General features: G+C 39.4%; 1 protein-coding gene across 4 annotated transcripts in view; it reads left to right on the top strand.

Annotated features, from left to right (window-relative positions):
- The window catches only part of HTR4 (5-hydroxytryptamine receptor 4), a 202,444-nt gene that overhangs the window by 10,838 nt on the left and 174,230 nt on the right, over positions 1–17,376 (top strand). For all 4 annotated transcript variants that reach the window (XM_055430905.2, XM_055430908.2, XM_055430903.2 and 1 more), the window contains exon 2: positions 12,721–12,793. In XM_055430905.2, the coding sequence (XP_055286880.2) occupies positions 12,768–12,793 (26 nt within the window). In that variant the 5' untranslated portion in view covers positions 12,721–12,767. The remainder of the gene's footprint in view (positions 1–12,720; positions 12,794–17,376) is intronic.

Below are 17,376 nucleotides of genomic sequence, written 5' to 3' on the forward strand. Positions count from 1 at the left end.
TAATATCTGGGAACTTGTTAGAAATGCAGATTGTTCACGCTAAACCTACCGAATCAGAAACTTGAGGCTAGTGCTCAACCATTGTGTTTTAATAAGCCTTCAGTGATTCCTGTGCATGCTTAAACATGAGAACCACTGCTGTACAGTAAACAATCTCTTATTTAGTTCTGCTTTCACTGCATTCCTGGATTTCATCAGAATTCAGAATCATCCAAGACTTGCTCTTCCCCTCAAACGTGACTGACAGATGGTTTTCTGGCTTCTGTTAAGCCTCCCACTGAGATGGACCTTGTTGCTTGCCAAAGCATGCAGGTCAATAATTGGACAGCTCTGGTGTTAAATGACCTACCTCACAGTGTGGCTCAGAATCTCTTGAGTCTCCCACTGATTCCCCTTTGGCAACTCAAAGACAAGTCTAATTCCTTCTCTAATTATCAAGTGGAAGTTTCACATCATGTCATGCCATTCATTCAAGAAATACTGATCATGCACTGTGTCTTTCCTAATAGAACCTGTGATGTGTTGGGAGTGGGACATTAATCAAGTGATCAGAAAAGTAAATATGTAAATAAATGACCTTTGAATCTTTCTCTTTATGAAAAACCCAGATCCACATTTACTGGGATCGGGTTTCTTGTAATGTCACTGTCTTCATCATGTTCTTTAGTGGTGGTAGAGAATGTGTGCCTTATAAAAAATATGATTTCTTGAAATGCTTTAGATATACTTCATTCAATTCTACATGAAATGGACGTTCACATTCCTCTTTTACGTTTCCTGTAATTCATTTTCCTCCCAAAGATAGAATGAGTATGCCTCTTAAATAGTCTTTCATTGGTTAAGGGCTGTTTTCAGTATTAGTTTTTTAATAAAAAGACTAAAGTTTCCAGCTGATAAATGTTTACTTATCTAGGAAGAATATTTTTATAGTTATTTTGAAAAAAATTAAAAGCCACTTTTCATGCTAATTGTATATATCAGCATGGTAGTCCCTTCAGTGTAACTGAATCAGCATCTGTATGGATTTTCAGCTATGGAAATGAGACAGCTTTTTATTTAGACCAAATCTTTCTAGGTGACTTAGCACAAATAGCATTTTGACATCCAGTCCTAGAAAGAAACACCTGCAATGAAGGTCCAGCTCCTAGAATACAGACCTTTTTTCACGGTTCATACACATTTGCCCTGGTGAACTACCAGCACTTAGATGTCTCAGTCCGTTCAGTTCAGTTCAGTTCAGTTTAGTCGCTCAGTTGTGTCCAACTCTCTGCGACCCCATGGACCACAGCACACCAGGCCTCCCTGTCCATCACCAACTCCCGGAGTTCATTCAGACTCATGTACTCACGTCCATCCCATCAGTGATGCCATCCAGCCATCTCATTTTCTGTTGTCCCCTTCTCCTCCTGCCCTCAATCTTTCCCAGCATCAGGGTCTTTTCCAATAAGTCAGTTCTTCACATCAGGTGCCCAAAGTATTGGAGTTTCAGCTTCAGCATCAGTCCTTCCAGTGAACACCCAGGATTGATCTCCTTTAGAATGGACTGGTTGGATCTCCTTGCAGTCCAAGGGACTCTCAAGAGTCTTCTCCAACACCACAGTTCAAAAGCATCAATTCTTCACTGCTCAGCTTTCTTTATAGTCCAACTCTCACATCCATACATGACCACTGGGAAAATCACAGCTTTGACAAGACAGACCTTTGTTGGTAAAGTAATGTCCCTGCTTTTTAATATGCTGTCTAGGTTGCTCATAGCTTTTCTTCCAAGGAGCAAGCGTCTAGATAAACAAGTAATGTGAATTTTTACTAAACTAATTTATAGCAAGATTCTTTTAGAGAGTATGATCAGCTGATTGAAGTAAATTTCTGAGCCAGCATCCTATAGATTCCAAACGTTTTCCAGAAAACAATGTCTTGGTGTATAGCCAAGGAGAGGACTTTTTAAATTCCATTTAGTGAGAATTTACACAGTTGCAATCTTTCAGATTATCCGAGTCTCTTTCACAGTGAAGGTAATTAGGAAATCATGATCACCATGGGATACAGAAGACTTTGGGGAAGATGCTTGTGTGTTTGATCCTGGTGAGATTGACTGTTTTGGTACATGTGGCTGGTAGTGGGTTAGGGTAATGAGGTAATGAGGTTAACAATAAGCATTTGATAGCTAACTCTTAGCAAATATCTGGCTTTAGTTGATTATACATTTCTGTGCTCTTGTTTTAGTCCTACCTGTTCAGAAATGACTGGGATAATGCTCAGGAGCTGGAGTCTGTTTGAGACAGTATAGGTGAATTGAGCATGCATTTGTTTTAATTGGAAAATTATTCAAAACACTTGGTTCTTGCTTGGGATTTGAGCAGAACTAACATAGACTATCACAGTGCTACAGTTTTAGCACTGGAAGAAACCTAACCAGTCACCAGAATCATTTTCTTCATTTAGATATCCTTAATTACCCACATGCTGCCTAAATGCCTCCAATGGCAAGCAACTCACCTTTTCAAAATTGCCTTTAACTTCTGCTACTGCTGCTGCTAAGTCACTTCAGTCGTGTCCAACTCTGTGTGACCCCATAGATGGAAGCCCACCAGGCTCCCCCGTCCCTGGGATTCTCCAGGCAAGAACACTGGAGTGGGTTGCCATTTCCTTCTCCAATGTGTGAAAGTGAAAAGTGAAAGTGAAGTCGCTCAGTCGTGTCCGACCCTTAGCGACCCCACGGACTGCAGCCTACCAGGCTCCTCCATCCATGGGATTTTCTAGGCAATAGTACTGGAGTGGCTTGCCATTGCCTTCTCCGTTTAACTTCTGAGAAGTTCTAATTACTTGAAGTTTCTTCCTTTGCTCACCCTGTGCAGTATTCTCTGGCCCAATTGATTCTACCGGGAAAATTGAGACCTGACTGATGAACAAACTTGCTTAAGAATAGCAGCAGTGAGTTAGTAGTGGATCAGGCTGAGTGATTGCTGGTCTAGTGTTCCTTCCATTGTGCCAAGCTCCCCCTCTCAATTTGGCAATTAAGATAAATAATGTTTTACTTATTCCTGACACTTGTCCAAAAAAAGGTATTGGAATATGCCCTTTGATGTAGAAATTTAACCCATGGAAGCATACTCTATAAAGAAATGTAGTCAATCCTCACACAGTTATGCATGAATATATGCTCATGCAGCCAAAACCAAAGGAAAAAAAAAAAACAAAGTGCAACAAAGCAAGCTGAGTTATGACATTGCTCCGAGTTGGCAGATGTTGGCACTGCACCAAACTACATCAATATTTCACTCTGATAGGTAAGGACTATTTACAGGTGAGCCCTGTGCTCACACTTCTCATAATAGAGATGCAACTACACACCTTGTGTTAACCATTAACAACTGTTCCACAGCAATATTTCAGAGTATTCTCAGTAAAAGAACACAGGTAAAGGTGAGATGTGCTTGCCTTCAGGGTTTGCCCTTTAGTTATTTAAAATTTGTAAGTCAGAAAACTAAGGGTTGGAATCAGCATTTGGTGGCATAAAGAATATCACCTCTTTCTTCTCTTTCTCCTTCCCTTTTAGGGGAAGATAAGTCTCAATGTATACAACAAAGAAAAGAAGCTTCAAGGAATCTGATGAAGTTGCATGTTTCTGTATCTTTACTTTTATGACAAAGTGTTATGAATAATTAGTGGCTTGAGCTTTTCCTACTGCTGAGATAATACTGAGACCTTCATTTATAACTCACATGATAGAAAGGTTTGTTTGACTCCCTCTTTCTCTTGTTTCCCAGGACTTCCTGTGCTTTTTTTCCTGGTTATAACGATCTAAGACTGTTTTTCCGAAGGAAATGAGGATACAGTATGACTGTCATTAAAACACACACATATGCATACATGTGTGCCACAGACATATACGGTCTAATTGAATTTAAATTAGAAATTTTAGAAGTGACATAGCTTATATCTGAGCATGGGAGATACTCAGTTGACTGTGCTTTTAATTAACTAGGTAGTATTTTGTTAAGGTGTCGGGAATATAAGTATGCAAGATAAAAGCATGGTTCCTTACACACACCTGTCACTCTGAGCATTCTTCCCAGCAGCTGATGTCCCTATAATCACAGCTCTAATTATATATTCCTGATAAGCACGACAAAAAATAGTGGACTATAATCAATGAATGAATTTAGGATAGGGACTGATCACCATTTTCTCTTTTGTTATTCTTCCTTTATCTCTAACAAAATGCATGTTCTCACTGGTTTGTTAAATGGCAGTCATTTAAAATTTGCTCATTGAGTTTCCATGAGCAAAATATAATAATGTACATTGCTATGAATATATAGTTTTCCTCATGTTGTAACATTTTCCAAATGCAGTTACAGTGACTCAAATTTAGCTAACTTTTAACTGTTGTTGTTTTTTTTTAGTTCCAGCTTTTCTTTCTTCTAATCTATATACAAATACAATGTTGATTTTCCTCTATATCTCTAAGAATTTCTTTGTGTTTCAAATAACGGTTGGAACCCAACTCAAATTAGCTTACACACGAAAAAAGAGAATTTGTTGGCTGAGTATAATTGGGAAGTTCAATTACAAAACTGTCATAATGGCAAGCCACTCCAGTACTCTTGCCTGGAAAATCCCATGGATGGAGGAGCCTGGTAGGCTGCAGTCCATGGGGTCGCTAAGGGTCGGACACGACTGAGCGACTTGACTTTCACTTTTCACTTTCACACATTGGAGAAGAAAATGGCAACCCACTCCAGTGTTCTTGCCTGGAGAATCCCAGGGATGGGGGAGCCTGGTGGGCTTCCGTCTATGGGGTCACACAGAGTCGGACACGACTGAAGTGACTTAGCAGCAGCAGCAGACCTTAAGTCCCAAATTATTTCATCAGGATATGGCAGTCTCTGTGTTACAACTCTGCTTTCCATTGGTATTAACTTCATTCTCAGACAAACTCTCCCCACATAGTGGCATCGATGGCCACCAGCAGCTTTAAACTGAAAGTTTAGCAACACCAGGAGAAAGACAGACTCTTTCTAGCAAATATCTCAGGGCTGGCTTTACAGTCTAGCCAGTGAATGAATGAATCCTTGGGGCCAGCGAATGAACTGTTCTGACTGGCCAGTCCTGGTCATGTGCTTATCAGCGGACTTGAGGCAGGGGACGTGTTCCACAAAGGAAAATCAAGGCATTGAGAAAGAGGAAATAAATGGTCCGCAGAAAATTAAAGCAAAAAGTTCCCTTTCATGAGAAGTTTCCCTTTTGAACAGTGGGGCTGATAGGTTGAAAAGAACTGTGCAAGATAAAGCTTGAGTCTCAGAATTCCCAGCCCTGAATTCAATTCCTAGTTTGGTTAAGTACTAGCTATGCGACTTTGACAAGTCAGTTAACCTCTTTGATTCTTAGTCTCTCCGTCTAACAATAAATTCTCAGAGGTTGGAGGAGAAGGAAAAGGACAGTATTTGACACTTGTTAATACTAAAGAGTAAATAAATAAGATGAACTGATTTTTGATATTTTTAAAAATTATATTTATTCTGGAGTGGTTCATATACTACCTCCCAGAGGGAAAGTCACAAACTTTCAAACCTCACTTTCCTCATTTGCAAAACAAATTAACTACTTAGTTGACTGAAGAAATATTTATGAAGGGGATACCGTATGTTAGGCATTTTTATACGCACTGATGTTATAATAGTGATCAATATATAACTGTGTCCTCTTGAAACTTACATTCTAGTAAGAGAGATAGATCACTAATAAAGAAGCAAAGGAGTATATATAATGTATGTACTAAGAAGAAAAAAATAGAGTGGATTACAGAAATTTTCAGAAAATGAGGTCTAAAATTTTACTTAAGTCATCAGGAAAGCGGCATTTGGGCTGTGTCCCTAAGGAAGTAACGCAGTAATCTACATAGTAGCATTCCTGGGAGAGGAAACAAGTGAAAAGGCCCTAAGGTGAGAGCGTACATTGATGGTCAATGAAAAAAGCAAAACCAATGAGTACAGAGGCAGTGAGTGGATGGGGCATTGGAGAAGAGCTGGGATCAGACTAGATAAGGTTGTTGTTGTTCAGTCACTCAGTCATGTCCAACTCTTTATGACTCCATAGACCACAGCACACTAGGCTTTCCCCGTCCTTCACCATCTCCTGGAGCATGCTCAAACTCATGTCCATTGAGTCAGTGTTGCCATCCAACCATCCCATCCTGTTGTCCCCTTCTCCTCCTGCCTTAAATCTTTCCCAGTATCAGGGTCTTTGCTAATGAGTCAGTTCTTCACAACAGTTCACCAAAGTATTGGAGTTTCAGCTTCAGCATCAGTCCTTCCAATGAATATTCAGGACTGATTTCCTTTAGGATTGACTGGTTTGATCTCCTTGCATTCTAAGGGACTCTCAAGAGTCTTCTCTAATACCACAGTTCAAAAGCATCAGTTCTTTGGTGTTCAGCCTTCTTTATGGTCCAACTCTCACCTCCATATATGACTACTGGAAAAGTCATACTTTTGACTATATGGACTTTGTTGCAAAGTAATGTCTCTGCTTTTTAATATGTTGTCTAGGTTGGTCATAGCTTTTCTTACAAGGAGCAAGCGTCTTTGAATTTCATGGCTGCAGTCACCATCTGCAATGATTTCGGTGCCCCCCAGGTAAAGTGTCTCACTGTTTTCATTGTTTCCCCATCTATTTGCCATGAAGTGATGGGACTGGATGCCATGATCTTAGTTTTTTGAATGTTGAGTTTTAAGCCAGCTTTTTCACTCTCCTCTTTCACCTTCATCACGAGGCTCTTTAGTTCCTCTGCTTTCTGCCACAAAGATGGTATCATCTGCATATCTGAGGTTGTGGACACTTCTCCCTGCAATCTTGATTCCAGCTTGTGCTTCATCCAGTCCAGCATTTTGCATGATGTATTCTGCATATAAGTTAAATAAGCAGGGTGACAGTATACAGCCTAGATGTACTCCTTTTCCAATTTGGAACCAGTCTGTTGCTACATGTCTGGTTCTAACTGTTGCTTCTTGACCAGCATACAGATTTTACAGGAGGCAGGTAAGGTATTCCCATCTCTAAGAATTTTCCACTGTTTGTTGTGATCCACATAGTCAAAGGCTTTAGCATAGTCAATGATGCAGAAGTAGCTGTTTTTCTGGAATTCTCTTGCTTTTTCTATGATCTGACACACGTTGGCAATTTGATCTCTGGTTCCTCTCCCTTTTCTAAATCCAGTTTGAATGTCTGGAAGTTCTCGGTTCACATACTGTTGAAGCCTGGACTTGGAGAATTTTAAGCATTACTTTGTTAGCATGTGAAATGAGTGCAATTGTGCAGTAGTTTGAACATTCTTTGGCATTGCTCTTCTTTGGGATTGGAATGAAAACTGATCCTTTCCAGTCTTGCTGCCAATGCTGAGTTTCCCAAATTTGCTGGCCTATTGAATGCAGCACTTTCACAGCATCATCTTTTAGGATTTGAAATAGCTCAGCTGGAATTCCATCACCTCCACTAGTTTTGTTCATAGTGATACTTCCTAAGGCCCGCGTGACTTCACATTCCAGGATGTCTGGCTCTAGGGGAGTGATCAATCACACCATCATGTTTATCTGGGTCATTAAGATCTTTTTTGTGTAGTTCTTCTGTGTATTCTTGCCACCTTTTCTTAATATCTTTTGCTTCTACTAGGTCCATACCGTTACTGTCCTTTATTGTGCCCATCTTTGCATGAAATATTCCCTTGATATCTTTAATTTTCTTGAAGAGATCTCTAGTCTTTCCATTCTATTGTTTTCCTCTGTTTCTTTGCATTGTTCACTTAGGAAGGCTTTCTTATCATTCCTTGCTGTTCTTTGGAACTGTGCATTCAGATAGGTATAACAATCCTTTTCTCCTTTGCCCTTCACTTCTCTTCTTTTTTTAAATTTTTATAAATTTATTCATTTTTAATTGAAGGATAATTATTTTACAGAATTTTGTTGTTTTCTGTCTTTTCTCAGCTATTTGTAAGGCCTCCTCAGGCAGCCATTTTACCTTTTTGCGTTTCTTTTTCTTGGAGATAGTTTTGATCACTGCTTCCTGTTCAATATCATGAGCCTCCATCCATAGTTCTTCAGCCACTCTGTCTATCAGATCTAATCCCTTAAATCTGTCACTTCCAATGTATAATCGTGAGGGATTTGATTTTGATCTTACCTTAATGACCTCATGGTTTTCCCTAGTTTATTCAATTTAAGTCTGAATTTTGCAATACAGAGTTCATGATCTGAGCCACAGTCAGCTCCTGGTCTTATTTTTCCTGACTGTATAATGCTTCTCTGTCTTCAACTGCAAAAATTATAATCAATCTGACTTCAGTATTGACCACTTGGTGATGTCCATGTGTAGGGGTCATCTCTTGTGTTGTTGGATGAGGGTATTTTCTGTGACCAGTGTGTTCTCTTGGCAAAACTCTGTTAGCCTTTGCCCTGCTTCATTTTTATTTCAGGGTCATACTTACTCTTGTTATCTCTTGACTTCCTACTTTTGCATTCCAGTCCCTTATGATAAAAAAGACATCTTTCTTTGATGTTAGTTCTAGAAGATCTTGTAGGTCTTCATAGAACCATTCAACTTCAGTTTCTTCAGCATTAGTGGTTTAGGACGTAGACTTGGATTACTGTGATATTGAATGGCTTGCCTTGGAAACAGAGATCATTCTGTCACTTTTGAGATTGCACCCATTGAGATTGCATTTCCTGGACTCTTTTGTTGACCTTGAAGCTTCTCCATTTCTTCTAAGGGATTCTTTCCCACAGTAGTAGATATAATGGTCATCTGAATTAAATTTGCCCATTCCAGTCCATTTTAGTTCACAGATACCTAAAATGTCGATGTTCATTCTTACCATTTCCTGTTTGACCACTTCCAATTTACCTTGTTTTATGGAGCTAACATTTCAGGTTCCTATGCAATGTTGTTCTTTACAGCATCAGACACTGCTGTCACCACCAGACACATCCACCACTGGGAGTTGTTTCCACTTTGGCTCAGCCTCTTTATTCTCTCTGGAGCTATTTCTCCGTTGTTCTCCAGTAGCATATGGGGCACCTACCGACCTGGGGAGTTCATCTTTCAGTTTCATAACTTTTTACCATTGCATTTTGTTCACAGGGTTCTCAAGGCAAGAATGCTGAAGTGGTTTGCCATTCCCTTTTCCAGTGGACCAGGTTTTTTCAGAACTCTCCACCATTTCCCGCCCGCCAAAAAAAAATTACAAACAGAGCTCTCCACCATGACCCATCTATCTTGGGTGGTCCTATCTGACATGGTTCATAGTTTCATTGAGTTAGACAAGGTTGTGACCTTTGTGATCAGTTTAAATTTTACCTGTTAAGCAAAATCCAAACTGATAAGGGGTTTAAACTTTATTCTAAGTGTGACAGGAAGCCACTAGTATTTTATATAGGCAAGAAATGATCTGATTTCCATTTCGAAAATGCTACTCTGGGGAGAAGAGATGATGGTGGAGCCAGCAGGAGACCAGTTACGAAAGTTAGGAGAGTGGGTAGGACACCAGGTGGAAAAGGAGATGGTGGCTTGGACCAGGTGTGGTTTTGGAGGTAATGAAAGAAAAAGTCAGATTGAGGAATCATTTTCAAAGTAGAGGAGGGAGTTTGCTAATAGTTTGATTGTAGGGTGTGAAAAAAAAAAGTGTAACTGGATAAATGGTGGAGTCATTTACTGTGATAGAGGATGCTAGGGGAGGAGCAGGTTATTGTGCTGGAGTGGGAAATGAGTTTAGTTTGAAATGCTTTTTAATCATCCAAGTTGAGATGTCAGGTAGGTGATATGAGTCTGGGAAGGGCCTAGGATGAATCTGTAACTTTGAGAATCTTTAGCAAATAGACTATTTTAAGACATGGAGATGAATGGTAATCTGTTATTTTTTGCTCTTCAAAAACATAAGTTATTTATATGATCTGCTTCAGGACTAATTACTATAAATAGGTTTAGTCAGTTCAGTTCCGTCGCTCAGTCATGTCCGACTCTTTGCAACCCCATGAATCGCAGCATGCCAGGTCTCCCTGTCCATCACCAACTCTCAGAGTTTACTCAAACTCATGTCCATCAAGTTGGTGATGCCATCCAGCCATCTCATCCTCTGTCATCCCCTTCTCCTCCTGCCCCCAATCCCTCCCAGCATCAGAGTCTTTTCCAGGGAGTCAACTCTTTGCATGAGGTGGCCAAAGTATTGAAGTTTCAGCTTCAGCATCAGTACTTCCAAAGAACACCCAGGACTGATCTCCTTTAGGATGGACTGTTTGGATCTCCTTGCAGTCCAAGGGACTCTCAAGAGTCTTCTCCAGCACCACAGTTCAAAAGCATCAATTCTTCGGCCCTCAGCTTTCTTCACAGTCCAACTCTCACATCCATACACGATCACTGGAAAAACCATAGCCTTGACTAGACGGACTTTTGTGGACAAAGTGATGTCTAAGCTTTTTAATATACTATCTAGGTTGGTCATAACTTTCCTTCCAAGGAGTAAACGTCTTTTAATTTCATGGCTGCAGTCACCATCTGCAGTAATTTTGGAGCCCCCCAAAATAAAGTCTAACACTGTTTCCACTGTTTCCCCATCTATTTCCCATGAAGTAATGGACAAGATGCCATGATGTTAGTTCTCTGAATGTTGAGCTTTAAGCCAACCTTTTCACTCTCCTCTTTCACTTTCATCAAGAGGCTTTTGAGTTCCTCTTCACTTTCTGCCATAAGGGTGGTGTCAACTACAAATCTAAGGTTATTGATATTTCTCCTGGCAATCTTGATTCCAGCTTGTGCTTCTTCCAGCCCAGCATTTCTCATGATGTACTCTGCATATAAGTTAAATAAGCAGGGTGACAATATACAGCCTTGACGTACTCCTTTTTCTATTTGGTACCAGTCTGTTGTTCCATGTCCAGTTCTAACTGTTGCTTCCTGACCTGCATATAGGTTTCTTACTGCATTATTATGATTAAAATAGTATTAGTATCTTCAGTTTTTTAAGCTCTTTTTGAAGTGGGTGGCTTTTCCCTGGTGGCTCAGGGAAAAGCATCTACCTGCAATGTGGGAGACCTGAATTCAGTCCCTGGGTCGGGAAGATCCCCTGGAGAAGGAAATGGCAATCCACTCCAGTATTGTTGCCTGGAGAACCCCATGGACAGAGGAGCATGATGGGTTACAGTCCATGGGATCTCAGAGTCGGACATGACTGAGCGACTTCTCTTTCCCTTTGACAACCTAGTAAATTCTTGATCATTGTCTGCCTAGAAAAAAATAGATATGCACACACATCATTTCACTTCAGGAATGATTCTAGATAGACCTGTACATAGAATGGAATCCCACCACTTCAGTAGTTAGGGCTTTGTACTTACGTATTTCAAATAAAAGATCATTCCAGATTCAGAATGTAAAAGAGATAGAGGTAGACAGAGGTGTTTTGCTTGAGGTCAGAGTAGGGGATTGAGCCCTGTAGGCTCAGCCTTCCTCACACCTGCCATAGACGCTCAAATGCACATGGGTGCCCATGTTAATCTTACAGGTTTTAAAGAATAAAAACACACACAGAACACACACAGAAATCTTTGTCCTTTCCAGCTCTGGTGAACTGTCATTTTTTTCCTGGCTGCAAGGCATATATGTTTGGTTCATGCTGACCAAGGAATCCCAGGGCTCAGGCTGAGTTTCATGGTTCTGTTATGTACATAAACAGATTTACAGTTTCTTCCCTGTAAAATTTTACTAGAAAGCCAGCAGATGGAATTATAGAATATCAGAGCTAGAAGTAAACCCAGTGATCTTCTCTTCCCATCCCTTCTGTTTATTGAGAAGTATTGAATAGATGATGTATTTAGAAGAAAAAGGGTCTTGCTTAGGCTAACCTCAAAAGAAACAGACTGACATCTGCCCCCTATGTTCTCTGATTCATATGTTTTGGAATAAATGTGGTGAGAAATAAAGGAATTTTTCTGTGAACTGAAACTACACAACCAGGTCAGAGAACTGACTTGGTGGAGATGAGTGAGTGTCTGTCCATTAAAGAGTGTAAGGGCTTCTAAAGGTCTGTGCTAGAGGAACCATCAGTAGCTTTCGATTGTGAGTCCTTAGCCTGGGGTTCATGGAAAGGCTTCGAGGAATTGTGGGAGACCCAGAAAAGGTGTATGTGTGAGTATGCACACCAATTTTTTTTTCCTAGGAAGGGGGTTTTCAAGAGTTTCCTATTATAGAGTTTCAAAGAGAGATGAGACTCAAAAAAACCCTCAAAAAGGGTTTTTAAAATAACAACCTGAAAAATTCTCATAGGAAACAAGATGGCTGACCATCTTAGACAGTGTTCTGTTTTAAGTTTTCACCAGCTGGTGTCGTAATGCAGATCATATAAATAAGCTATGTTTCTGGGAAGAGCAAAAAATAATAAGTAAATAGATTAAACATGGAGTAAAAATAAATGCCTCTATGTTCTGATCTCTAGGAGATTAATCAAATGCAAAGAAGCTCATCTGTGAGTTTCTTTCATGCAGTACTCATCTATGCCATATCTCAGTATGCCAATAACTTTTTACTGTAATATTGTTTATTACTTTTCCAATACTGTACGAAAGTCTTAATTATTTGGAAGCAATGATTATTTGGCATTTTTTCCCTTAATGAATTTTATTTTTCTACGTTGCCTTCTTGTCTAACCCCCTTTTTGTTATTCCCCCATTATAGTACCCAGTGGGCACTGATATCCAGCTCACCCATGCCTATTTCCTGTAATGGACGAACTTGATGCTAATGTGAGGTATGTTGCATTTTTATATATGTTGTGCTATAAATTGTGGTTATTTGAACTCTAAGACTTTTGAAAAATCTTTTTGGGTAGAGTTACAAAGTTAATAAATGTAGATTTTCTTCAACATTTCATTTATCAATATAATCATGAATGTGGTACTGTTTATTAATTTTTAAAATTTCACTTACACTTAAATGGTAAGTATAATATAGCTTGGAGAAGGAAATGGCAACCCACTCCAGTGTTCTTGCCTGGAGAATCCCAGGGACGGGGGAGCCTGGTGGGCTTCCGTCTATGGGGTCACACAGAGTCGGACATGACTGAAGTGACTTAGCAGCATAATATAGCTATAAATGATTCCAGATGCCTATGCTAAAAGTTAGTGTTACATGAGATGCTGTTGCATGAAAATATTCATCTCTGTAACAGGAAGGAAGAAAATCTATTTAAATGGGAGAGTCCCTTGGACTGAAAGGAGATCCAACCAGTCCATTCTAAAGGAGATCAATCCTGGGTGTTCATTGGCAGGACTGATGCTAAAGCTGAAACTCCAATAGTTTGGCCACCTCATGTGACGAGTTGACTCACTGGAAAAGACTCTGATGCTGGGAGGGATTGGGGGTGGGAGGAGACGGGGACGACAGAGAATGATATGGCTGGATGGCATCACTGACTCGATGGACATGAGTCTGAGTGAACTCCGGGGGTTGGTGATGGACAGGGAGGCCTGGCGTGCTGTGATTCATGGGGTCGCAAAGAGTCGGACACGACTGAGCGACTGAACTGAACTGAACTGAACTGAAAAATACCTTAAGAATATTTATGTGTGTATCTAAAGTTTAGGTACATACTTAAATAGCTTTTTGTGACAAGTGCTAGTTTGCTAGTTCTTTTATCAACCAGGTCATTTTATTGTATGGCATAATAGTTGCATGGTATCGTTACATAAAGCTAAATTACTTTTGTTTTCTTTTCCTATAATTTCCTGCAACTCTTGGAGATCAAATAATAGGATGGCTCCTAGGGAAATTTTTTCTTAAAGGCTTGCTGCATTTTATTCAGTACAACCAAATAATGTGAAAAAATGTATTCAATAAGATTTAAATGTTATGAATTGGCATTTGAGGCTGAAGATACCATTGATATCAATAGCTGGAAGACACCCTCAAACAATACACCCTTGGTGAAAGCACAGGAGCAGTTTTTCTTTCATTTGAGATCTGTAGGAAAGCACATTTCAGGTATAGATCGGGGCACCGTGCCTCTGTGTTTGATGTAGGAGAACCCTGTGACAAAATGAAGCTGTCAAACATCTTGACAGACACTCTAGTGTGATGTGCCTGGAGTTGCAAAGATGTACTATCGCCCTCACCCAGGGGTTCCTTAAAGGGTCGAATGTGTCTCATGAATAATCCCTGACACCTGATGGGAACCTAGTAGGAGTTATTGATCAGTCATTCATTGTGCTACATACATTTCAAACAGGGTGATGTTTGGGGCACTTAGGTATGCACAGAGACTCTGTATTCAGCAATAAAGCATTTTACTCTCCCAATGGAAGCATCATGGGTTTTGTTATTTACCTAACATACTGACTTGATGCAGAGTCTTAGAACTCTAGCACAGACTTTTAGGCTAGTGTCACATGTTTAATTTTCCTTTATAAGTTTGGGACATTATTTGAACAGAGAAGGCATAATGGAATCTAAAGAGTTTCCATTTTACTTTTATTAATTAAAAGGCCGAAGTAAGCAATGTCAATGGCGATAAGTGTATCAAATTGTTTTAAGTTTCAGACACTGTATTAAAGTGGATCAGTTGGTTAAAATGTACTTCTTTTTGGGTAATTCAGATAGCATGATCTCTGACATTTCTAGATTTGCAACATTTATTTATAGTGGCCTTGAATTCTAATAGCAGAATACAATTCAATTAAATTAACATTAGCCTTTCTCTTGGGTGCTGTAGAACTGTAATGCAGGATACAAGATGCTATCAGTCCTCAGAATCTTGTCTCTGGGCCATCCTCTCTGTCTGATTTCTAAACTGATCCCATCAATGTATACTCACCCTCACCCACTCCCCCTCCATACCCTCAGTATTATTAATATGCAAATGCAACAGACTTTCCACCCATTTCCTTCCCAGCCCACACTCTTGGTGTCCATGAAAGGACATTTATTTACCAAATTGTGATGTGTGGATCACCAGTAATGCATGATGATTTTAGGTGGCACATGAACATCTGTTTTATTGTAAAGTAAGTATTTTAAGGTAATTTTATGGTGGCAAGTGATCATGGCTCAGACAGTAAAGAATCTGCCATCCCTGAATTGGGAGAATCCCCTGGAGAAGAGAATGGTTACTCACTCCAGTATTCTTGCCTGGGAAAGTCTATGACAGAGGAGCCTGGTGGGCTACAGTCCATGGGGTCACAAAGAGTCTGACATGACTGAGAGACTAACATTTAAACCTAATACTATTTTGCCACTGATAGTAGTGAAATAGAATTTTTGTCTTAAATACATTTACTTAAAATTTAAAAGTAAGTTTTACTTAAAGAAAAGTTTTATACAACGGTGTTAATTATATTTATCATGTTGTAGTTAAACTTATTCTGTAATTGGGGGTTAGCATCTTTTAACTGCCTTCATTCTTGTCGAGCATAAATCCTAAGAACTTTCATGGCAAAGAGAAGTATTTTTTTTTCTATTTCTTTAATTTTATATCTATATCAGATGGTGAAAGTGAAAATCTCTCAGTTGTGTCCAGCTCTTTGTGACCCCATGGACTATACAGTCCATGAAATTCTCCACGCCAGAATACTGGAGTGGGTAATGGTTCCCTTCTCCAGGGAATCTTCTCAACCTAGAGATTGAACTCAGGTCTTCCACATTGCAGGTGGATTCTTAACCATCTGAGCCACAGGGAAGCCCATATGTGATGGTGGATGTTCACTAAACTTACTGTGGTATTCATTTCATGATATATTTAAGTCAGCTCAATATGCTGTATACCTTAAACTTATACAGTGCTATAAGTCAATTATATCTCAATAAAGCTGGAAAAGAATATTATGTATGTTCAAACTATTCATTAATAAATAAATGTGAAAAAATACACACGGGTACTATGAAGATGACTATGGTCCAAAAGCCCATATTCTAGGTATAACTGGATAGAATAAATTTTGTCATTTGAAGAATAGAAACCAGAAATTCTTACTTTGGTAAGGAAATGTCTTCACTTGGTAAAGTGTCCATATAGAGTGAAAGCCAAAGGGCCTGGTTCCTGGCACAGGAGAGGAATTTTTAAGTTGCTCTGAAGACAGGAAAATGAGTGGCCAGAGGAGGGAGATGTAGGAAAAAAGTAAATTCCAAGAAGAAGGAGAGTCTAGATTCTGCTTAGCAGAAGGCGAAGTATCTAGTCATGTGGTGACTGTAAAATGTTGAGAGGAGTTAGGTTGCATATTTTTTTTTTCTTAAAATGCATGATGTGTGTGCTGACCTCTCCCAGCACTGAGTTCTATAGCAGAATTTTCTAGCTTGGTTAGGAAATCAGTGTTGAATATTTACTATGTATGAGGTCGTCATAAGCTATAAATTTAACATGTATTATCTCGTTTAATTTTTTAAACAATCTTCCATTTTACAATGTGTGGTAACTAAGGTACAAAGGGGTTAAGTAACCTGCTCAAGGTAATAAAATCACATTTATACTACAGATATTTTATATGAGTGTGTGTGTGTGTGTGTGTATAAGTTGGTGAGATGACTGATATTCCTGTCTTGGTAAGTGTAGTTTGGAAGAGAGAATGAATATGTGAGAATGAACACCCCCAAAAGCACAGGATGGGAGAAGAATATAAATGCCTGGGGAAATTTCAGAAATCTGAGAGAAAGATTACTATGGGGTATAAAATTGAGAGACTCCATCCAGTTTTTCCCAGATATCAAGGAACAGAGAGGTCCTAGGATGATACTTAGCGCTAAATAAAAATGTCTAGCATTTAAATATTTTGTCAGGCCATACTGAACACCTGATTTTTGGTTTGTCTGGTTTCATTTAATTGAGTTTCTTATTTCATCTTGATCCTTGCTATTGTATATCTACTGTTATTGACTGTAAGCATCAGAAACTAACTTGCTAATATATTCAAAGGTAATTTTGGGGACGCTATAATATATAGATTCAAAGAATTAAGGTAAAACTTCTGGGGGTCTTGGCTTGCAAATAAAAGATAACTTTGAGAAGTCTAGTAGAGGTAAAAAGTGGAAAAATGTCCAATCATGGGAAGAAGTGATCAATACATTTCTGCATCATGGGTGATGTCCAACTATTTGCTCTATTCAATATATGCTGTTCAAGAATCAGAATCAGACGTCTGATTGACCAGGCTGTCATGTGACAATTTGTTGTCCAGCCTTCATAATGAGAGGTGGGTATTACTCAGGAAGATGGCATGCAATGGAGGAAAGTTAAATCCTCTGAAGAAATTGGTGCTTTTTTAGGAAGGGGGAATTGGAGGAGGAAATGGCAACCCACTCCAGTGTTCTTGCCTGGAGAATCCCAGAGACGGGGGAGCCTGGTGG

Source organism: Moschus berezovskii, chromosome 8, assembly GCF_049115385.1.
Source record: "Moschus berezovskii isolate FMDL1 chromosome 8, NW_MosBer_1.0, whole genome shotgun sequence".
Taxonomy (NCBI): Eukaryota; Metazoa; Chordata; class Mammalia; order Artiodactyla; family Moschidae; genus Moschus; species Moschus berezovskii.